Source organism: Bos indicus, chromosome 9 (genome assembly GCF_029378745.1).
Source record: "Bos indicus isolate NIAB-ARS_2022 breed Sahiwal x Tharparkar chromosome 9, NIAB-ARS_B.indTharparkar_mat_pri_1.0, whole genome shotgun sequence".
NCBI lineage: Eukaryota > Metazoa > Chordata > Mammalia > Artiodactyla > Bovidae > Bos > Bos indicus.
Window position 1 is genome coordinate 73,570,124 of NC_091768.1, and position 24,894 is coordinate 73,595,017.

Genomic DNA, 24,894 nt, shown 5'->3' on the forward strand with positions numbered 1-24,894 from the left:
GCTAATTTTAGGCTGTTATGTTATACCTTGACATCTGGCTATAACATCCTTTATGTATCTTTTCAGCTCTTACCTTCAGACTTGTGGTCACTCTTACACAGTGGTTCTTAATGTTGGTTGTACATTAAAATCACCTGGAAAGTTTCTGCAATCTACCCATGCCAAGGCCCTATTCCAGCCCAATTAAATCAATCTGTGGATGTGAACACAGGCCTTTTTTTTTTTTTTTTTTTTTATTTCTCAGGTGACTTTAATGTGAAGCCAAGGTTGAAACATCTGCTTTACACAAGAATTAAGAACTTCAGCTCCCGGTTCACCTGTGCCCTCTTCCTCCCAACTCTTATAACTGTCCTGGAATTTTAATGTCCAAGAGAACAACTTGCCCAACCAATAACTCTAATTCCTTGACCAGCTCAATTCTATTGCCATGTCCTTCAATTTCACTCCAGCTCTTATACACAACTCTGTGGATTTATCATAATTTTGAGTTATCTGGCATCTGATATATTAAATAAGCAAGAGAACTTCTGGATTTACAGGTCATCGTTTCAGTTGGTTAATTCCTTTCCTGTTTCACACTACGCTGCCACTGGGGTGTGGGAGGCTTGCTGCAACCTTGCTAAGTCTGCCAGTCTTCTCTCAATTCCACGTCCTTTCTGATCTGGCTGATCCTCTGTGGTGGGTCACTCCTGTGACTGTTTGACCAATGCTATCAAGTCTCTTCTGCTCTTGTTCTCTGTCACACCCACAAAACCTCCAATTATGCATCAGACCAAAGCTGCCTTCTGCACTGCCAGGCCTAGATGCTGAGGATTACTGAGGGAAAACCCAACAACACGGAAAGATGCCACCAAGGCTTTTACAGTATTCAAACAGTAGCTCTCAGAACTACTCAGGAATCTCTTTATTTGTCCCCAGTGAGCCCTGCTCCTGCTGTCATTACAGGTATTCTCACAGTCACTATTTCTCCTGTCTCACTTCTACGACCCTCACACTGGAAGCAGACCTGCCTTCCTGTTTTGGAGAACATGGAGATATTCTCAATTTCTAAGCTTCCACGCTATCAACTTACCTGTATCCTCTTTTATGTTTACCTGTTTTAGAGGGGTAATGCTCTATGCTCCGGAGAAGGCAATGGCACCCCACTCCAGTACTCTTGCCTGGAAAATCCTATGGATGGAGGAGCCTGGTAGGCTGCAGTCCATGGAGTCGCTAAGAGTTGGACACAACTGAGCGACTTCACTTTCACTTTTCATTTTCATGCATTGGAGAAGGAAATGGCAACCTACTCCAGTGTTCTTGCCTGGAGAATCCCAGGAACAGAGGAGCCTGGTGGGCTGCCATCTATGGGGTTGCACAGAGTCAGACATGACTAAAGCGATTTAGCAGCAGTAGCAGCAGCTCTATGCTCAGCATGGCCAGACAACACTCCTTTATGGATGGGGCTGTCCTGGGGATGCTATGATGTTTAGCCACATCTGGACCCCCACCCACTAGTTGTCAGTAGTACCCCTCACCTTGCTGATATTTACAGAAATTTCTTCAAGCATTGCCAGATGTGTCCTGGGAGGCAAAATCACCCTCGGTGGAGAACCACTGCTCTAAGCCAAGACTAATCTATCAACCTGTCTTTCCAATGCTCCTGCTTCTGCTAAGATCCACGTGTGCTTTCTTTATCTGCCTTCAATGTGCGCCTGTCCCCTTGGCTTTGACACCTCAGGATATGCTTTTATGTCATTCCAGTATTTAGAAAGTCATTCCTGGAACCAGGTCATCCTTCCAGCCACCACTTGGTTTTCTTCAAGTGAAGCTCTGGGAATGTCTTCCCCAGGTTCACTTGCGGAGGCCCGTTCTGTTCATCAACCCTCATCCCAGCAGTGTGAGTCCCTGACACTAGTGCTTGCGTGCCAGGTCCTTGGTGGTCACATGCTGAGCCCCCACCTGACTAGCTGTTTCTGACACTCTTCACTGTACCCTCCTTGAACCTCTCTTTCCCCCTGGCTTCCAGGCCACTTCTTTTTTCCCCTTCTTTCTCCTTTGATTATTCTTTCTTAATCTTCTTCCCTTCAGCTGTGAAGTGAAAGTCGCTCAGTTGTGTCCAGCTCTTTGCGACCCCATGGACTACACAGTCCATGGAATTCTCCAGGCCAGAATACTGGAGTGGGTAGCCTTTCCCTTCTCCAGGGGATCTTGCCAACCCAGGGATCAAACCCATGTCTCCTGCATTGCGGGTGGATTCTTTACCAGTTGAGCCACAAGGGAAGCCCTTCACCTGACTGTCCCTTAAATCCTAGTTAGTGTTCAACTGGGATTCTGTCCTTGATTGCCTTCTCTCAGAACTCTTTGCTCTATGCTATCTCCTTTATTACAAACTTCAACTGTCTTCATACAATTCAATGAATACATTAACTCCCTCATTTTATTCTGAAGCTCTACCATCTCTCAAATTCCAGTCCTGAATTACTAGCTCCCCAGTGAATATTTCTATCTGAGAGCCCTAGAGACACCTCTAACAAATCAAGATATCTATAACAACTCATCACATCCTACTCCCAACATTCCCTTTCTGTAACTCCCCAAATTCTCCTTATTCCTTTATTATTTCTGTGGTACCACTATCCATGTAGCTGTATAATAAGCCTTAGCATTATCCTAGATTCCAACTTAATTAATCATATCTAATCAATCATAAAATCCTGCCAACTTTACCTTATGACACCTCCCCTACATCTCTAGTAGTTCAGGTTTTTATGTATTGTTTTCAATGGCTTCTTCACCAATTTTCCAGCTCCCTCTAATCCAACCACCATGCTGCCACCGGAATGGTATTTTTCTCCTGTAAATCTGTACATGTCATTCCTTCTCCAGGGAATCCCCTCTGTCTGAAGGCTACAGTCTAAGCATCTGAGCAGAGCATGCTAGGCCTGGCTCCTATATTTCACTTACTCTTCTTTCCATCAGGCCCTGTGCTGCCTACCATCCCATCCCATACCTTACCCAAACTATTCCCTCTGCTATAATGTTTTTTCTAAGATCATTTACCTAGCACATCCTTTTTCATCCTATAAGCCTCAGCTCAAGCCTGGCTTCCTCCAGGAACTCTTCCTGGACTCCCTAGGGCATATTTTAGAGGATTAGATTTTCACTTTAGCTCCCACCATAGTCTGCTGAAATCGCCTGCTTGCAGAGGTCTCACCCATCAGCCTGTAGGCTCCTCAAGGCCAGGTGCCTTGGCTACTCAGTCTTGTTTCAGTGAGGACTAAAGCGTGCTTAGCACAGAAGTAAGCACTCAACAAACACAGAATGAATGGCAGAAAAATACACGACAGGTTCAACTGTCAGAAGCCTATCATGGCATGGTATTTGTTTATATATATGTGTGTGTGTGTGTGTATATATATATATATATATATATTTATATACATGTACATGCCTGCCAATTTATGGAGTCAAAAAGAACCAAAGTTACTCAGCCTAAGGTAAGAGTTAATGTCACATAATAAGTTAAATAAGTAATATATACGGTGGTACAGTGCTTATAAACTTTTCTACCAAAGCACTACCAGCATCAGAATTCTGCCTGATATCCTTAAGGAGTTGATCGCACAGGCTAAAAAATCATGACATTTCTCTGGCTGATTATATATCCATATTTATTTTAACCTGAAAACATTTAAAATTACAAACAAGTAAGAGGAATACTCTAGAAAGATAGAGCATCTTTATTCTGTGGGCCCCAATGTTTTTTTTTTTTAGCATAAATGTGGACTCCTCAGGTGAGGCTGCTGACAGTGTCAGTATCACAGTTACAGAAATATGCATTGAGTGGAAATAGCATGACACTAAAAGTTACAAGTTCCACTTTGGGTTTGCATCCTATCACTTGGGCTGTGACTCGGGGGTCTACTTTAATCTCTCTGAGCCTCCTCAGTTTCCTTATCTGGAAAATGGCTATAGTAAAGATTTGCCTTATATATTTCATAATGTTGGTGGCAATATTAGAAGAAATAATAATATAAACAATGAAGGGTATAAGCATGAAAAATGAAGTACTATTTCATCCAGAGATGGTGACAATCAAAGTACATGCAATACATATATTTGAAAACATTTACCTTCTGTGGAGCTGGAAAAGCTTTTTCCATTTTGGCTTTCTCCTTAGGGGTTATAGGAGGGGATCGCTCCTTTACCTCCGGAGGCAATTCTCGATAGAGTGCTAGAATGGAACAAAGAATTCACATCATCAAATTGAGGAGCACCATTCCATGGGGGCAAAACAACAATGGGGAGGAGCAGACATGCAACTAAAGACACTGCTATTCACTTCCTTGGTCTCACAATAAGCTGACCCAGCACTTCATTAAGCCAACTCACAGTCTTTGTTATCCAAAGAGCACAACTTATGATCGGCAAGTCTTGATCAGCAGGTTTCAGAAATGGAGGAAGTCTCATTTTTACTGACTATGTGTGCGGTCATGCAGCTGCTTATTTCGTTTTATCTTAATACACATTTACCGAGAACCTGCTACATGCAAGATCATACAGCAAGATGACCAAGGACAGTCTTTGCTCTCAAGGAGCTTACAATGTAGTCAGAGACAGATGTATTCACAATGAACTGCAATATACAACAAAGTGTGATATTGTTCCGAAGAGAGACAGTAAGAAAGACAAGTTCTGATGTGGATATGGTAAACGCTTAATGGAAACAGCGGCAGGTTTGTCAGACTAAAAAATAGGCAGGATTTTGCCAGGCGGAGGTGGATAAAGGATAATTTGCAAATATGGTATGAAATTAACAAACATGGGACTGGGAGTATGTATGACACAGAATGTACTCACGGTGTTCGGTCTAAGGTTCTTATAATCGAAAGTTATAATCTGTATAATCCATGTATATGCATGGTGTTGTTATGTGGGAATTTTAAAAGCCTAAAAAGGAAATCTGTTTTGGTTAAATGATGGGCAACTCTGAATTGAGACAAAGAGTTCAAAATTGAACCAAAGTTGTACCTGATCAAAATTCTAAAATTATGAGCTACATTAATGGGCTTTGTGTATGGGTTGATTTTATTATGGGTTTGTCTCTTACTGGAAAGGATGTTAGATGTGATTAATGGAGGCTGATCTAATTTCCCTTTCCAGTGGCTTAAGATACAAGGGAAATGTCCTTTGTGATAACAAGGTACCAATGTCTTCTATTATATCATTCTCTTATTGGATAGGGCTTTCAACTGAATGCTTGAAAGAGGTTATGTGTGTATATAACACACACACACACACGCTCCCTCAGAGCATCTGCTCTGTATAACTGGTTTTGGATAAAGGAGAATTTCTCCTACTATTTTCAGAGTGGAATATGCTGCTGACAGTCATTTTTCCTCGAATGTTAAAACTGGGCAGGTGAGTTTTTGTTGCATTCAGGTAAAAAGCAGGATAAAAGGAAAGGAAAAGAATGCCTTATGAACTGAGAATTCAGTCATATTCTCAGGTTTTCTGAAAACTTTTTGTTTGTTCTGGCCTTTGCAAGCCTTTCTCAATAAGCAATGACTAATGCTAAAAAAAACCCCATCAATTATTCCGGGGTACAATAAAGAATCATGGCATCAGAAGGACATCCACTTCCTGAGACATGGAACTGCTTTCTGCACACAGCCACCAAGCATGGCTACTGTAGTATGCTTTGTAAGTCCCACTTTGGATCTTAAGGAAGAAAACCAAGTTTTATTGAATCTTTAATCCCCTGTGGATCAAATATCTATAGTTTTTCAATATTTGCAAACCTAAGAGGTTATTTCTGCAAACTAATTAGATTCTAAAGTTAGCATCTAATATCCTCCTGCCTGGACATACACAATCATTTTATACTATCAAGTGGAAAAATACTTTAAATGTTTCCACTTGTATCTGGAAGAAATAACTGATTATAATATCTAGTTAAAATGAAAGATATTCTCCAGAGTGACTAGGACTGTGCAGGAAGCTCTTGGTTTAAAAACAGCAGCTACCCCTGCAAAATTCCAGCTGCTGGTCCTGTGGGAAGCCATCACTGGGAGGGGAGGGGAGCCACCTGGATGTCTGAGATGACGGGGAAGTAAGAAGTGCTGAGTGGAGGGGAGAGGCCTGGGAATTAACCTGTCTCCAGATTTCTTCCTTCCACACTGCCTTAACTTTTCTCCAGTCTGCATACTCCTTTAAACATAGAAGTATATTTCATATAAGGTTTAAGAGTCATTAGCTGTTTAATGCTCAGAGAAAAAGAATTAAAACCATGGCACAAAGGAAATTAAGAATTTTTTTATGGGAGAGAAAAGTGGGTAATTTTCGAGACACTTAGCACTTTGGAGGGGAGGAGTTTGCTGAAAGCTGCAGATAAACAAGGGAGGGGAAGGAGTTACAGTGAGATTCAGGGCTCTTGGGGAGGGAGCTATGGGAAGGGCTGGGTGCAGAACCTGGAAGGTGATGCCCCAAGAGAAATAATTTTATCTGGGCCTAGCCCCCAGCACCCAGGATTCATGGAAGAAATTCTTCCTCCTTTCCTTTATTTCGTTTCCTTTAAAAATTTAGAACTGAGGTTAGAAATTAATAGTGCTTTTGTTCAGCCATAGTTTGGACTGAATGGAATTTCAGAGACTAGCCCCAAACCAACTATTATTTTAATAATTATTTTGCAGAAACAAAAGACTTGGTAAACATTCAAAATGGAGAGTGTTCTCTTGGCTGCCTCTATTCTATTTTTAATTAATAGAACTATATGATTTTAGTGTGTCTGGAAGAAAGCTTAGAGATGATGGAGTTTGACTTCCTTGTTCTGTGGGAAGAAACGGAGGCATGGCAGTCTTGGCTGTGATGCCAGGATTAGTGCTCAGTTCTCCTGACCCCTGAGCATTCTGCTTTTCCTATGCCACAGCGAGCTGACAACCCATGGGGACGTGTTTTTCTGAAGAAGCGCTGCTACGCTCTCCCCTTGCTTGATAGTCTTTACCCTTTGTTTTCAAGCTGTCTGTGTTACTTCTATTTTCTTCTCTCAAGGCCTGGTAGTAAATCTGCAGCTTTCAGAAACTTGGATTTAGAATTTCTTCTCCAGCTCATTTCTTTTTCCTTTCACAAATGAGGGCTTAATTTACTTGTGAATGGAACAATCTATTGCCTTTTTTTTTTTTTTTTGATCAGGTGCCAGTTAAGCCTGGGGATACAACGTAAAAAGAATGGGAGTTGAGGAACTAGAGGTTCTTAGGTGCCTGTCAACCCAGGAATGGCAGGAGGAAGGGTGACGTCAGTGTGTGTGCAGCAGGTGGCCAGGAAAAGGGGCTGAAGGAGGTTGGTAGCAAGATGGGCAGGTCCCCTGGGATGGGAAGTCCATGAAGCTGGCATTCCAATCTCAGAATGTCATAGCTTTTGAGTGTACTAATGCCCCCCTCTTTTTTTTTTTTTTGCAACATGAGAATGAAGAGCAATACCCCATTGGTAAACATATGCAAAAGTAACAAGACAGCAAGTTAAAGAGCAGAAGATGATAAAATCTGGGACTATCAGTTACACCATATTAGTAAACCAGGAAGGGAGCATAAAACTTACTTTCACTAGCCACATGATTAGCTGGAAAATAACCTTCCTGTCCCTTTCCTATGCTGCCATACCACCAGTCTTCATTATCTTTGAAAAACACTCGGATAATGTCTCCGCGATGGATGGTTAGTTCATCTGATCGATTCGCTGTGTAGTCATAAAGAGCCACTACCTAAGGGAGAGATAAGACCACCACAGCTTTATCACAACTGTACCACAGAGAAAACCCCCAACATTCACTTCCTCTTGCAGAAGAACAGCTGAAACCAAAGCAGTACTTTGGTGAGTCTGAGGCTGTCTCAAGGTTTGCTAATGGGATCAGGGGTGGTGGGAACACAGCAGGAGAAGCAAGATAAAAGGCTGTGGGATTGAGAAATGGTTACGAGCATTCAATACACTAAGATTAGCTTCAAAATAGCAGATGTTAATTTTTTTTTTAAGTAAATTACTTGTGAAGCAAATAAAAAAAAAAGAAGCTCACACATCATTCACTGTTAGAATTGTTTCATTCTACATTTGGTCCCATTCCCTGTGCTAAGCAGAGGCATCAGAGTAAAGAAAAAAATCTCCAGAAGGTCAACACTTCTATAAAATAGGAAAAATGCAATGGAACAACCAGATTACATAATTTCATTGTAATCATTTGGGTTTACTGTCAATGTATCTTTTTGTGATGTATTTCTATACAAATACCATTTTTTCTGGTATTTTATATCAACAATCTAAATCTACCTTTAAAAATACCTTGATATGCTTATTTTCAAGACTCACAAATTTAAGAGGAAAGGCCTTCCTATGAGAACCCTCTTTCTCTGTTACGTTACAGTAGTCACTATATTTGATTCTTTTTTCTTTTGAAAAACCAAATTCAAAATGAATGGCTGCAGAGGCATCTACAAATTCCTTATAGCAGTTACAAGAAGGAAGCAAACCTCAACCCACTTCAGACATGATGCAGTGTATAAAGCAGGACATAATACAATATAAAGAATAGACTACTTCCACTTTTTCCCTATGCAAATAGAATTTGAAAACTTATAGGCTATACAAGTATAATGTAATGGAAAACTATCATTACAACCCTTTGCATTTAGGTTGCTGCTGCTGCTGCTGTCACTTCAGTCACGTCTAACTCTGTGTGACCCCACAGATGGCAGCCCACCAGGCTCCCCCGTCCCTGGGATTCTCCAGGCAAGAACACTGGAGTGGGTTGCCATTTCCTTCTCCAATGCATGAAAGTGAAGTCGCTCAGTCGTGTCCGACTCATAGCATTTAAGTTGAGTACTGATTTATTCACCTAACAAGTATTTACTGAAATCCTAATGTGCCTGGTTCTGTGAACGTACAGTGATAAATAGGATAACTTCTAGAAGAGGTACCTTGCTTAGGCTTTGCCAAGAATGACAGATAATCAGGAACTAGCCAGATGAAAAGATGGAAAAGTATGTCCCAGGCACTGAACCCCATATGTGAGAGTCCAGGGAACAGAAACCCCAAGTAGTTCAATATGGTGGGAGTCTGGCATTAGAGGGAAGAATCTGGATAGAAAGTGGGAAAGCCGAGGGTTCAGGAGTAAGTAGGTGCCAGATCATACATGCTGGAAGGTTCAGACTTACAGTATGGGCCATGGGAAGCTAGGAATTCCATAACAGCTTATAAAACTCTTTGTAGTGCCTTTAATTAATTTAAAATATTTATTAACATATGAACCAGAAGATTTTAATGGATACATTTGGAATTGACTGCTGTCACTATACAATATAAGGGCACTAATGACATACAAGGGCAGTAATGATAATTAAATTAAATGGTAAAAATACAATTCCTATTGTACTGCTTCGCATAGGCCCTAGTTTACAACCTATTATGTAGGATATTGTTTAAAGCTGACAAATCTTTTGTAACTTTCAGTACGTTGATGCCAACTCACTCATGTACAAGTGGGACTTAATTTTTTCCTCCATTCTTCCTTCTCCAAACCTCTTCTGAATTCTCCTGTGCTGCCCTATCACAGAAGCGGAAAGCTAATTAAAATGTGCCTGCCATGTGCTGGGTCCCTTGCCAGCTGCTTATGTGAATTTTCTTACTCAACCTTTGTGACAATCCTGTTGAGGGCAGAGAGTCTTATTTCAGCTTCATAAATGAGAAATTTGATATACAGAGAAATTTAGTAACTTGCTTATAGTGAACTAGTAAGTGGTAGAATCAGGATTTAAACTCATGATTTTTTCTTTCATTTTTTTTTTTTAAACAAAATACACGTATAGGCCATCTTTGTCTAGTATCGAACATGGGAAAGAAGCAGCAGAGGACGGGATGAGGGACATGCTACCCTCACCACTCACGAGAGATAAGGCACATTTTTGGACAGCAGCACATGGGCAGTTGGCTGTGCTGGGAAGACTGACCCCTGTGTCACCTGCAGGCCCACTGTGCCCCTTTCATGACACCTGAGACCCCGTCTCAGAACCTGCCTGGGGATTTGTTCCTATTGTTCTTCATCTTGACATGCCTGTAGAAAGAGGAAGAGATACCATGAGCACACGTGCACTGAGAAAAAGTCCTCTTGAGGACACAGCGAAAATGTGGCCGTCTGCGTGGCAAGGAGAGAGGCTAGGAGGAACCAGCCTGGCCAGCCACTGGATCTTGGACTTCTAGCCTCTAGAACTGTGAGCAAATACACTTTTGTTGTTTAAGTACCCTGTCTATGTTACAGCAGCTCTGGCCAACTAAAACAGAATACAGTCACATAAGCTGACGATGTCAAGCGAATCACGAGTTACCAACCTCTTCAGTTCAGTTCAGTTCAATTGCTCAGTCGTGTCCGACTCTTTGCAACCCCATGAATTGCAGCACGCCAGGCCTCCCTGTCCATCACCAACTCCTGGAGTTCACTCAAACTCATGTTCATCGAGTCAGTGATGCCATCTAGCCATCTCATCCTCTGTCGTCCCCTTCTCCTTCTGCCCCAAATCCCTCCCAGCGTCGGAGTCTTTTCCAATGAGTCAACTCTTCACATGAGGTGGCCAAAGTATTGGAGTTTCACCTTTAGCATCATTCCTTCCAAAGAAATCCCAGGGCTGATCTCCTTCAGAATGGACTGGTTGGATCTCCTTGCAGTCCAAGGGACTCTCAAGAGTCTTCTCCAACACCACAGTTCAAAAGCATCAATTCTTCGGTGCTCAGCCTTCTTCACCAATCTCTTATGGTACTGCAAACTGGCAATACTTCACTGGCACCCAGCTAAAGGCACTGTGTTCCACACCCTTATAATCTATCTCCTGATGTAGAAACAATGTCTTCATCGCTAAACTCCGCAACTACCACCCTTAGGACAGAGACTACATTCCCTAAAGCTGCCTGTTTTGTCACACCATTACCGACACTTAGGTGAAAAATTGCTGTCCACTGAGAACTCAGTGTGTTTCACATGCCAACAGCCCACATGTGGGCGGCAGTGGAGTTATAATATGACCATTCTATCATCATGCTGAAGACACATGACAAAAGCCACGTGGATCGTGAGAATCTGCTTGTATTCCAGTGTGGCTTTTTGTTTTAGAAATATTTATTTTAATTTACTTATATGGCTGTGCCAGGTCTCAGTTGCAGCAGGCAGGATCTTTTAGTTGCAGCAGGTAGGATCTAGATCCCTGGCCAGGGATTGAACCCAGGCCCCCCGCATTGGGAGTGCAGTCTTAGCCATTGCACCACCAATGAAGTCCCACTGTGTGCTTTTATCATTATCTTCTCATTTGAAGATCACTTACTCTCTCCTGAGGCTTCCCTGGTGGCTCAGACAGTGAAGAATCTGCCTGCAATGTGGGAGACCGGGTTTGATCCCTGGGTTGCAAAGATTCCCTTGGAGGAGGAAATGGCAACCCACTCCAGTATTTTTGCCTGGAGAATTCCATGGACGGAGGGCTACAGTCCATGGATTCACAAAGAGTTGGATACGACTGAACAACTAACACTTCCACTACTACTACTCTCTTCTGAGCATCACAGTGTACACAGTAAACTTTGCTTCTTTTAATTTGGCAGTGGCTTCGGCAGAAGTCACATCTTTTCCTTCTCCAATTAGATTTCGCTGTCATCTCACTGCTTTAGGATAAAGTAAAGCCATACTGGGAGCTTTATTCTCCAAGCTTTGGAAGACACAATTTCATGCAGTTTTGTCATGAATTAATGCTATTTCTATTTTCTTCTTATTTTGGTAGGTCTTGTCACAGAAAATCTGTTCTGATCACTCTCTTGAAAAGTATCTTCTATAATGTACCTCAGTGAAGTGAAGTGAAGTGAAGTCACTCAGTCGTGTCCGACTCTTTGAGATCCCAGGCTTCTCTGTCCATGGGATTTTCCAGGCAAGGGTACTGGAGTGGGTTGCCATTTCCTTCTCCAGGGGATCTTCCTGACCGAGGGATTGAACCCACGTCTCCTGCATTGCAAGCAGACGCTTTACCCTCTGAGCCACCTATGACCCAAATCTTGAACTGATGAAATCTTTGTGAAATTATCTTGACTTATGAAATCTTTTAGCAATCTTTCTTTTTTGAAAGAAATTTAAAAATATGTGTTTATGTGCTCATATTGGTAATGACAGGTCTAGGAAATAAAGTCTGCCACAAAATCTACTTGGTCACATTTTGACTATTATTGACATATTTGAAACAGAGTTCTCTCCCTTACTTAATGCTTGCTGAGTTGCTTGGGCATAATCACTCATGGCAGAAGGGTCATTGGCAAGCTTTTTTTTTGTTGTTGGACATATTTCTCAGACTTCTTAGCAGTGTTTGCCAGATACTATATTTTGGTTTAGGCAGAGTCTGTTAGGCTACCATAAGACAGTTAGGCGAATTCCTCTTTGCATTATCTTCCGTGAGGTTTTTCATTAGAATAGCTGTCTCTGAAGACTTCTCAATGGATACCACTGTGCTGAAGGAACATTAACCAGTATTTCTCAACAGCCGATGTTCCTTGCAACGTTATCCGTGAAGCAATCCAAAAATTAATACTCACAATGACCCCAAGTCATGCAGTCAACTAAGTTACGTGGAATAAATCATACACTTGAGCACTTGCTCCTCCAACGCTGCTTCTGCGGGTCCATAATCGTCAGGGAGTCTCGGCGTGCGAGAATGCAGCCAGTGAGGCACCTCTTCCCTTTGCTTCTTACTTGCTTCCTTGATTTCAGAATCCTGCCCTTCAGACCAGTGAAAGAATAAATTTTTCTTGTTTTAAGCCACACCATGTTCATGGTAATCTGACGCAACAGTCCTGGAAAACTAATGTGTATGTAGCTTACTGTGGTGAGCGGTGGGTTTTCTCATGTTCTTTTCAAGAGTGTTGGACATTTTTCTGGCAGGTAGTGAGCTGAGATTGGTCTGACCCTTTTCAGGTTTGCTTTCAAGTTTTGTTAGAGCATATTCTGGAAGACTTTTCTCTAGGACTCAATAAACTCCACCACCAAGGCGTGATTCTCCTGATATTCTCCCTTGACGCCCCACGTATTAGGAGACTTGTCCATCTGGCTGACAGGACTGACAACTATTCTTTCTGTTGGGTAGCCTGCTCCAGTGACGGTTCCTTATTATGGGGTTCTGCCCCATGCGGGTGCAGATCAGTACTCAGCCAAAGACTTATTAAGGGTACTTCTTATGCTTTTTGGCAGCATTATTATCAATTAATATAAGATGAAACAAAAAGAAACACCTCAGTAACTATTTTTTTTCTTGACAGAAGCCTTGTTACAGGTATTTAATGCACATTAACTAAAATGTGTACATTTTTAGTTTTCATGATAAATGCAATTGGGACTTTATTACACTCTTGGTATTCTTAAAGAAAGCACATCAGGTGATAGAAATATTTAGGTTACACTTCTGCCTCAAGTGATGATAAAACCCTTATTCTTCTTTGATCTTATACATTGTTTCCTCTGGGATGTCCCTGTCTCTTGAAGGCCTGGAGTGACCTTTGGCTACGTGGTTGGCCTTGTTATTTCACCACTCTGTATGTATTAAAATAGAAAGCAACTTACATACAAGAACAAGTAATGGGAGCAAAGGGAGAAGATGCTTCTTTGTATAGATTCCAGAAGGACTATGCAAAAGTATGGATGGTATAAGCCAGGTCGTTATCTTTATAGCACTGTTTTCCTCCTAGTTACAATATGAGGTGATTGTAGCTTTTTAACTAGGAAACTCCTGAGAGACAGTACTTTCTAGTTGAAATAAAGTATTTAGAATAGATGGTGGCTTTAGATGGATTTGCTGCTTTTTCAGTTTTTAGGGAAACATTCTTAATGAATTTTATAGAACTCTGATAAAAGGGTTTTTAAAATACTCTCAAGTTTTAAACTGCTTCATTATATACAAGAAGTCTGAGGGTAGCTGTAGCGTTTCATATGCTTTCTGAGAGAAATGGACTGTTTTCTTGGCTACTGGAAATGTTTCTTATCAAATGAAACCATTTATACATCTTGAACTTTTTTTTTTTTTTCTGTGTGTTGCTTTGAAGTTAAAATGGCTATGATAGCTCACTGAACACTTCAATCCCTGATGTGTTAAAGTTGAACAGTCCACATAGACAGTGTGCTCCCATTTCTTTTTCTAGTTTCCACCCTTATTCCAGACACAGGTTTGTCTTTCATATCTTTGTATTGTTTAGGGATCACCTTGGAGAATGGGCTTCCCTGGTGGCTCAGAGGTTAAAGCGTCTGCCTCCAATGCAGGAAACCCGGGTTCGATCCCTGGGTTGGGAAGATCCCCTGGAGAAGGAAATGGCAACCCACTCCAGTATTCTTGCCTGAAGAATCCCATGGAGGGAGGAGCTTGGTAGGCTACAGTCCACAGGGTCGCAAAGAGTCGGACATGACTGAGTGACTTCACTTCACTTGGAGATCTGAGTTCCTATTAATACAACAAGTATATTTAGCATGTATTACTTAAGTTCTGTTACCCACTCCTCTTTCACATTTTGAAATAAGGCTACATTTACCACAGAGAAGCATATAAGGAGAACATCAGGCATCGGATAAGATAAAAGCCTCAGATGATCAGTCTTGTCTGTTCTTAGTCTTCCTGTTTGGCTGTGTCATAGAGAATCAGGAGGTACTAGCTGTCGCCTGTGGTGACACTGACTGTGTACTAGTTGAAGATGGCAGGCACGTAATTCTCCAGGAACATGCTGTTGGCACAGTTTCTATACAGGTACGTCTTGCCCACTGCCCAGTCGCCAGTCACTACACACCTGAGAATCACTGCCCCGGCCCGTGAGCCGCACTGGGCATGGTCCCCTTACCTCTACCAGTCCCCTCACTGGCTGTGCATGCCTGCTGCCTCCCAGCAGTTAACAAGTGAAATTAAACTTTAAGAAAGCCTCATTTCTCAATTATGACAAGGACTATTTGGTCTTTATTATTAAAACAGAATAAAAGAGCAGATTAAAAACTTTAGTAGAAAATCAAATTTAACAATAAATCCTCAATTGTACAGAAGTACATTACTAAACATTCAAATGACTCCTTTACTAATAGTGACACTGGGATTGTATTTTATTTCATGAGATAAATGGAAAAACACACAACCCTATTTCTAGCATCATGTGGTAGAAATACACACAGTCTCTTACAATTATTTCCATGAACACTAAGTAAGACAACTCTGAACATATTAATAAAAAGAAACTAAAGTCCTATTATTTTTAACTGATCTTATCTGGATAATAAGAAAGACTAGCGTGATTAAGAAAACAGATAAAGAAAACAAATAATAATTGCACAAAGTTTATTGTCTCTGTATCAAACTATCTGCTATGTAAGTATATATGGACCTTAAATGCTTCATTAAACAGATAACTGAAAATATTTAATTTCTAATACCTTCTGGTAAAGGTTAATGGAAAAAATACTACACTAGGAATCAAGATAGTGAGTTTTCAGTCCTGATTGGGCCTCCAAAGCTAAAACATAGCACAAAACACAAACTGGATGTGTGTAAACTAAGGGGTCTGGACCAGATGCTAGGTGGTATGCCTTCCATTTTTAAAATTCTATCATACCAGGTATTCAAATACCTATTACAAAAGAACAGCATTCACAAATTTTAACATGAATTCAAACACTGATTTGCTGGATAACAGTGTGACTGTATTCGTTGTGATCACACATGAACCAGAAAAGCTTGTCTGATTGCTGTAATACCACACAGGAAAAGCCTGCTAGTCATAATTAAAGAAGAATAGTGATAAAGCATTTCTTTGGAATTTACCAGTTGGAAATACTTCTTCCTTCTTTGACAAATAGGAATGACTGAGATTTTGGACCTTATAAATAAAGCTACTGGTTTCATATGATGATTGGTATTAAACACCCTACTGGACATCACCATTCACATACTTTGCTACAGTGAATTATTAGTGCTTCGTTGAAAAAGGCTCTAAAATACATCTCTGTATTGGTTATTTCCTTTAAAAAAAATCAAGAAAATGATGCAGACTTTTATAGATTGGACTGTGGATTATTTTTGTTGTTGTTAGTGAAGAAAAATGATAATGCACTTTATTTTTCTTGGGAGGGATAACAAAAGGAGAATTATGAGTCATCGGTTTAGATGAGGGTACCCAACCCAAAGTGTGGCCTCCAGATTAGCAGTGACAAATTACCTGGAAACTGGTTAGAAATGCAAATTCTTGGGCCCCATTCCAGACCAACTAAAACCATAGATTCTGGGGATGGACCCAGAAATTTGTTTTAAGAAGCCTGCCAGGTGATTCTGATGTACTTTGAGGTTTAGTTACCTTTATTTTGATGACCTATTTTATAAAACTTATATGTTTATTGTCTGCACATATCAAATATGCGACTACATGGTTAACAAACATTTGGTTAAGAAACATTTTAAAATATAAAATCAAGCTTTATAACAAACTGTTACTGGCAAAACTTATAAAAAGTAAACTTGTTTCCTCTTTCCTATTTTACTTATCTTTCTCAGTTTCCCTCCTCTCACTGAAATGCTGACTAGCTCCAGATTTGAGTAATTTTAACATCTACTTCATCATTTTTTTCAAAAAGCTCATGCTCAAACGGCAACTAGGAGTCATAGTAAACATTTCTTAGGTTTCCCTACAACCTCTTAAGGATTAAAGAAATTTTTAAAATAGAAAAACAAGCAAAATTGAAAGATTAAACCTGTTCACCCAGCAATAATTAGATACAACTGTGTCTGAGCTATTCTTAAAGGCTGGGGAGAAAGAAGTGATCACAGCCCTGTCCTTGGGAGTTTCCGTTTTATGTGTCATTGTTTTTGGTCTGGTGGCCCTTTTGACAAAAGGGATATCTTTAATATCTGCACAAGTCACTCTGCTGTTTCTCTACTTTTAAGCTGCCAATAAAGACTACTAGGGTGCATGCTGATAATGAATATTAAAATAATAATTTATGAATTACTTAAAAAAGTATAATCATTTTAAAATTCTCCTAACAAACCATGAGCTATGAGTAAATGTAAAATTAGTAAAAAAGAACTAGTTGAAGACAATATTTTTAAACAAAAGTAAATCTGAATGTTTGCAAACATATTATTCAGTTTTATACACAGTCTTAGTAGTTATAAATTTTATACTTCATACTTCAAAGCAGTAGTTTATAAAGATTATACACAGAAATTATGCTCCTTATGAAAAATGGAATATTATTTTTTTATCCTACTGCATTCTTCAAACAGACTTGTACTGTTCCATCCTGGAAGTGTTCTCTTACTATACTAATAAATCGGGGCTTTCCTGGTGGTTCAGTGGTAAAGAATCTGCATGCCAATGCAGGAGACGTGAGTTTGATGCCTAGGTGGGGAAGATCCCCTGGAGAAGGAAATGGCAACTCACTTCAGTATTTCTGTCTGGGAAATCCCATGGACAGAGGAGCCTGGAAGGCTCAGTCTATAGGAACGCAAAAGAGGCAGGCACAACTCAGCGACTAAACAACAACAAGCAATTATATAATGCATACAAAGAGTTATAGTACTTAATATTTTTGAGAACTATTCAGGCATGTGCTAAGCATTTTACCCTATATATGTATGTGCTTGTATGTATGCAGATACAAATACATGCACATGGTATATATTTGCGTGCACACGCATGTTCACATATACATCCATAACTACCCTATTTAGTTCCTATCATGCCTTTGAATGGGCTTCCCAGATAGCTCAGCTGGTAAAGAATCCACCTGCAGTTCAGGAGACCTCCAGTTCGATTCCTGGGTGGGAAAGTTCCCCTGAAGAAGGGATAGGCTACCCACTCCAGGATTCTTGGGCTTCCCTGGCGGCTCAGCTGGTAAAGAAAAGTGAAAGTGAAGTTGCTCAGTCATGTCTGACTCTCTGTGACCCCATGGACTGCAGCTACTAGGCTTCTCCATCCATGGGATTTTTTAGGCAAGAGTACTGGAGTGGGGTGCCATTTCCTTCTCTAGGGGATCTTCCTGACCCAGGGATTGAACCCAGGTCTCCCACATTGCAGGCAGATGAATCCTGGTAAAGAATCCGCCTACAATGTGGGAGACCTGGGTTCGATCCCTGAGTTTGGAAGATCCCCTGGAGAAGGGAACAGTTATCCACTCCAGTATTCTGGCCTGAAGAATTCCATGGACAGAGGAGCCTGGCAGGCTACAGTCCATGGGTTGCAAAGAGCCAGACATGACTGAGGAACTTTCATGTTCATATATATGCTTTTGTTTCCTCAATTATAAACTAAAAGATTATTATTTGTCTAAATCACAGAGTTTGGCAGATTCTAAATGTTAGCAGGTTTGCTCTTCTCCTAAATCTATGCTGTTAATCACTAACCTTACATATTTAAGTTTGAAGTTAGAAGCCTGCGTGGAACCAAGTAAATATACGTCTGGTTCACTGACTTTGGCTTTTGCTAAGATTTATGCCCAAAGGAGGATCTTTAAGACTTGGTATTTCTATTACAGATGGCACCTGAAGAAGATCATCAAAGCACTTTTCTTTACATTAGCTTCTCAGTTACAATTTCTTGAAGCCATCAAACTAGGAAGTTATATGATAAACAGAAATCAGGCCAAAGTGACAACTGATATATGTACACTAACATGTGTGTCCATCTGATCACTACAGTTTATATTTATGCTGAAATGACTATAAGCTCAATTACTTTGGGAAGACTCTGTGCAGGAATCTTAAATAATAAATTTAAATGGAAAAAGAAAAGCTTTTTAGGCTGCTGATAGTAAGATATCAATAAGTAACTGCTCATCTTATTTAAACACTGAAGCTTGTCTATTTCTAAATCCAATGATAATCCAAAAATTCTGAAAAAAGTTCATGTATACACATGTGAGTATTTGGTTTAATGAGGAAGAAGATAGTAATATCACAGAAGCAGCAGCTTGATGGAAAACATCTCTACTTTAGCATATAAATATAATTATGATACATATAGAGATGAAGATGGTTGAGTAAAAGATTCTAAAACTTCCCAAACAGTACTTCAAATGGCAGGGCTTCCCTGGTGGCTCAGACAGTAAAGAATCTGCCTGCAATGTGGGAGACCCAGGTTCAACTTCTGGGTCAGGAAGATTCCCTGGAGAAGGGAATGGCTACCCACTCCAGTATTCTTGCTTGGAGACAGGGCTTCCCAGGTGGCGCTAGCGGTAAAGAACCCACCTGCCAAAGCAGAAGATTCAAGAGATGTGGGTTCAATCCCTGGGTTGGGAAGATCTGGAGAAGAAAACGCAACCCACTCTAGTATTTTTGTCTGGAGAATCCCATGGACTGAGGAGCCTGGCGGGCTATAGTCCATAGGGTTATAGCACAGAGTAAGACATGACTGAAGTGACTTAGCATACAGCACAGAAGAGAGAAAAGAGAAGAAAGAAGATTTAGAGAAATAATGGCACAAACTTCCCAAAAATGATTAAAAAAATTAATCTGCACATTCAAGAGCTTAAACAAAATCCATACAGTGTAAGAAAGATCCACACCTAGATATATCGTAGCCAAACTATTGAAGACCAAGAATCTTGAAAGCAGTGAAAGTAAAACAATTCATCACATAGAAGGGATTCTCAATAAGATCATCAGTAGATTTCTCATCAGAAACTTTGGAGTTCAGAAGTTAGTAAGAGGATGCTTTCAACATTAAATGTGGAAAGAAAACTCAATCTACTATTCAATATCCAGAAAAATCACCATGTAAAAAAAGAAGAAACTAATACATTTCCAGATAAATGATAACAGAGTTTGTTGCTAGTTGACCTGCCCTTTAAGAAAAACTAATGGGAGTCAGGCTGCAATAAAAGGGCACTTAACAGTAACTCAAATCCATATAAATAAAGAGCACTGATAAAGGTAATTACATAAGTAAATGCAAAGACAGTGTAAGTGTCCTTTTTTAAAAGCAACTTTTCACCTGATTTAAAAGGTAACTTCATGAAGAATTATAAAATGTGCTGATGGTTTACAATGTATAAAGATGCAATTTCTATGACCATAATAGCAAAAAGGAGGCAGGAAGGAAAAGAACTGAATTAAAGTTTTTACACACTATTGAAATTAAGTTGGTGTCCATTCTAAAGGAGATAGCTCCTGGGTGTTCTTTGGAAGGAATGATGCTACAGCTGAAACTCCAGTACTTTGGCCACCTCATGTGAAGAGTTGACTCACTGGAAAAGACTCTGATGCTGGGAGGGATTGGGGGCAGGAGGAGAAGGGGATGACAGAGGATGAGATGGCTGGATGGCATCACTGACTCGAGAGACATGAGTTTGAGTGAACTCCGGGAGTTGGTGATGGACAGCCTGGCATGCTGCAATTCATGGGGTTGCAGAGAGTCGGACACGACTGAGTGACTGAACTGAACTGATTTATATGCTATATTCCTGGCATATGAAAGGCATATAGTATGTTTCAGGTATAATTATTATGATTCAAATGCCAGAGTTCTTTAAGTTATCACAGAGGCATGGTGTTTTAAAATAGAAATATTTCTAGAGGGCACCCACAACTATAAATGTGATCCTATTTTCCAAATTAAATGTAGATGTGCTAACTTCAACTCGATTTCTAAAAACAAAACTGTATTTCTACCCTTGGTATGATAAGATCCGAATCCCCTACATATATACATACATACATACCATATTCATTAAAATATATCTAATTTAGACAATTATATAGTAAAATATACTTATAATTTGCTCAAATAGAAAACAGTCAAAGAATTTGAATAAATTCTCCAAATAAGAGACACAAATAGCACTACAAAATATGCTAACCTCATTAATCACTAAAAAATGCAAATCAAAATCAGGAGATATCACTTTTCACTCAATAAAATGACTATAATAAAAAAGATACTAACAAGTGTTGGTGAGGATGTGGAGAAATTGAAACTCTCATACTTGGCTGGTGGGATTGCAAAATGGTTCAGGTACTTTAGAGAACATTTTGGCAGTTCCTCAAAATGTTAAACACAGTTACTATATGACACAGCAATTTCAGTACTAAATACACACTCAAGGGAAATGAAAACCAATGTCCACGCAAAAGCTTGTATGTAAATGTTCATACAGCATTATTCAAAACAGCTAAAACTGGAAGCAACCCAAATGCTCATCAATAAATAAAAGAATAAATAAAATGTGGCATATCCATAATTGACTATTATTCAGCCATAAAAAAGATGCATACTATAACATGGATGAACTCTGAAAACATGCCGAGTGAAAGAAGCTAGATACAAAAGGTCACGTATATTATGACAGCATTTATGTAAAATGTCCACAATAGGCAAATCCAGAGAGATAGAAATCAGATTATTATTTGCCAGGGGCTAGGGAGAGAAGGCAATGGAGTGGGGCAGTGACTACTACTGAGTATGGGATTTCTTTTCAGGGTGAGCACTATGTTTTAAAATTGGACACTGATAATGGGTTCAAAACTGACTAGACTAAAATTCAATGACCTGCAGACTGTAAAAGAATAAACATTTTTCTTTTTTTTTTTTACTTTACAATATTGTATTGGTTTTGTCTTACATCAACATGAATCCACCACGGGTGTACACGTGTTCCCAATCCTGAACCCCCCTCCCATCTCCCTCCCCATGCCATCCCTCTGGGTCAAGTGCAAACATTTTTCTATGTGAATTATATCCAAATAAAGCTGTTACTAAAAAAAAAGTCATAGAAATTATGGCTACAAAAAGTGAAGTTAGCCATGATGAATAAAGGAATAGATACAAGCAAAAATAACACAGAGATGGAGACCATAGCAATTCATGTCAGAGAGAAGAGCCTTGATTCTGACAGTGGAAATGCACAAAAGAGGTCATATTGTGAAAATGTAACAGAAGGAGTAAACAATATATGTCGAACATAAGAGAAATAGATAAGCTTAATGTATCACCAAGGTTTTGTCAGTTAAGAACTAAGCAGCTGGTAGTGTTAGTCACTCAGTCATGTCCGACTCTTTGTGATCCCATGGACTGTAGCCCCCAGGCTCTGTCCATAGGATTTCCCAGGCAAGAATACTGGAGTGGGTTGCCACTCCCTTCTCCAGGATTCTGGTAGTATTAGTGACATACAAGTCCAAAGTTCGGTTCAGTCACTCAGTCATGTCCAACTCTTTGTGACCCCATGGACTGAAGCACTCCAGGCTTCCCTGTCCATCACCGACTCCTGGAGCTTACTCAAATTCATGTCCATTGAGTCAGACATGACTGAGCTGGACAACCATCTCATCCTCTGTCATCCCCTTCTTCTCCCACCTTCAATCTTTCCCAGCATCAGGGTCTTTTTAGATGAGTCAGTTCTTCGAATCAGGTGGCCAAAGTATTAAGAGTTTCAGCTTCAGCATCAGTCCTTCCAAAGAATATTCAAGACTGATTTCCTTTAGGATGGACTGGCTGGATCTCCTTGCAGTCCAAGGGACTTTCAAGAGTCTTCTCCAACACCACAGTTCAAAAGCATCAATTCTTCGGTGCTCAGCTTTCTTTATAGTCAAACTCTCACATCCATACATGACTACTGGAAAAACCACAGCCTTGACTAGACGGACTTTTGTCAGCAAAGTAATGTCTCTGCTTTTTAATATGCTGTCTAGGTTGGTCATAACTTTCCTTCCAAGGAGCATCTTTTAATTTTGTGGCCGCAGTCACCATCTGCAGTGATTTAGGAGCCCAAAAAAGTAAAGTCTGTCACTGTTTCCATTGTTTCCCCATCTATTTGCCATGAACTGATGGGACCAGATGCCACAATCTTGGTTTTCTGAATGTTGAGTTTTAAGCCAACTTTTTTTACTCTCCTCTTTGACTTTCATCAAGAGGCTCTTTAGTTGTTCTTCGTTTCCTGCCATAAGTGTGGTGTCACCTGCATATCTGAGGTTACTGATATTTTGCCTGGCAATCTTGATTCCACCTTGTGCTTCATCCAGACTTAAATTGAAGAAAGTAGGGAAAACCACTAGACCATTCAGGTATGACCTAAATAAGTCCCAAGGAAGGTGGTAATTTTATTGAGCTGTACTCATTTTCAGGTTCTTTGGTTACCAAATGGTTAACAGCCTATATATTTATTATAAAGATTTTTCTAGTAGAATGGAGAAAGAAAAGAATAATTAAGATTAGAAACATCAACTAAGGAGTCATTCATGCTTAAGTACCAGCTGACACTTGAGTGTGTGCAATGAGTTTTAAAAGTAGGTCTCAAGGAAGAAGGGAAAAGTCCAATCACCTCATTCTTGGGCGATTACCTTTTCATTCCTGTTCTTTTTAGTCCAGTTCTTCAAACAGCTGTCTGTGGCATGTGGGTAGCATAGTTTGAAGCATAGCAGGTGTTTGTAATTTCCTTTCTCAAGGTCACAGGTGACTCTGCCAGTGCACTAGAAAAACCACAGCTTCTGGGCCCCTTTCTTCCCACCAAACCCCAAGATCCCCTTCTCACATCCAGATTACTTTTGTTACTTATGTGTCTTTAGCCCACCCCACAGCTATGAGAACTGAAGTGCCACTATTCTGAGGAAATCTAAGGCCCTATCCACTAACCTCAAATCATATCTGATTAAAACTTCTTGATGGGTAGATGGGATGTTTTCCAAGAAACAAAGTTTGCAATTGGCTTTCTTAGGTAACATCCAGGGTAGATGATGAAGAGGGAGGATTTGGCTCTTTCCTATCCTCAAGGTCCTCATGACTCTTCTTAGCTGTCATTCTGGTCAGTTCTATCAGTACTGCTCAGCCGTCTACTCTCTTCATTACCACCCCTGTCTAATGCCATTACAAGCTACAGTGATGATACAAGATAGGATGAGATAATACACACTACAGAGCAGGGTTTTAAAACCTAACAATTATTTTTATAGGTTTTAACTGCTGCTAATATTACCTGAGCTGCTCCCAGTTTCCACAGAATCTGCTTTGTGCCATTGACTGACATTTGAGTGTGATGGTTTAGTAGTATAAAACGATTCTGCTCTTAGGGAGTTAATATTTTTGGCTCATATATCACAGTGCATTAACACATTCAATTAAAATGTTTCCAGAAGACTCTTAAAGACCTTTTGTGTTTCAGTTTCTCTACTGGCAAATGATGATGATGATGATGATGATAATGCTTTTATCTTACAGAATTAATCCATTCATGAAGCAACCTACATAAAACATTTTCCATAGTGAGTGGTACATGGTGAGTGCCCAACAAATGTTAGGTATGGTTGTTATTACTCAACTCCTAAAGTTCTTTATCAAAGAGGAATGGTGTTTTGCAGTCAAATACTTATGTAGTACTTTAAATATAACTGTATTTTCCAAACAAAATATAGATCTATGAACTCCAAGTCCATTTCTGAAAAGGAAATTTATTTCCTGGTTTGTCAAAATAAGCTTTGAATCCAAAAAGTGCACTTAAGAGAAGTCTGCTCATGTCGTCATATTACCAGGCCAAGATATGGTGACGAGAAAATTTTATAAAGTTTAATTAAAAACACAGAACAAGAAGTTTCAATCCCTCTAGGGACTTATCTACTTAATCTTTATGTATTAAACTAACGGGTGACCCAATAATGTGGTTACAACAAAAGGTGTCTGCATTCTTGGAAGACTGATCTCTGGGGACACTGAGAAACTGGGAGGATAAAAGGCGTCACAGGAAGAAAAAACCTGGTGAACTCATGTATGTTTATCAAGGTGAGGAAAGAATCTATGGAACATGAGCAGTGGGAGATAGCAAATGTCCATCTAGGCAGAAAACATAGAGGACTAGTTTGATAACTTATGATTAAATTTTCCCCAAGTAGAAAACAA

At 39.9% G+C, this 24,894-nt stretch overlaps 1 protein-coding gene and 1 non-coding gene across 20 annotated transcripts in view; one reads left to right on the plus strand and one right to left on the minus strand.

Moving 5' to 3' along the window:
- Positions 1-24,894, minus strand: part of AHI1 (Abelson helper integration site 1) — a 224,636-nt gene that overhangs the window by 41,401 nt on the left and 158,341 nt on the right. For 12 of the 19 annotated variants that reach the window (XR_011568502.1, XM_070796218.1, XM_070796217.1 and 9 more), the window contains 2 exons: positions 7,579-7,741; positions 4,116-4,216 (listed from right to left, as the gene is read on the minus strand). Coding sequence is in view for 14 of the 19 variants with exons in the window: in XM_070796218.1 (XP_070652319.1) it covers positions 4,116-4,216; positions 7,579-7,741 (264 nt within the window). In the remaining 5 variants the exon portion in view is untranslated. The other 7 variants (XR_011568503.1, XR_011568506.1, XR_011568504.1 and 4 more) reach the window with 4 other exon arrangements.
- On the plus strand, positions 14,261-14,332 carry TRNAW-CCA (transfer RNA tryptophan (anticodon CCA)). The gene has a single exon. It is a non-coding gene; the product is annotated as a tRNA-Trp (tRNA).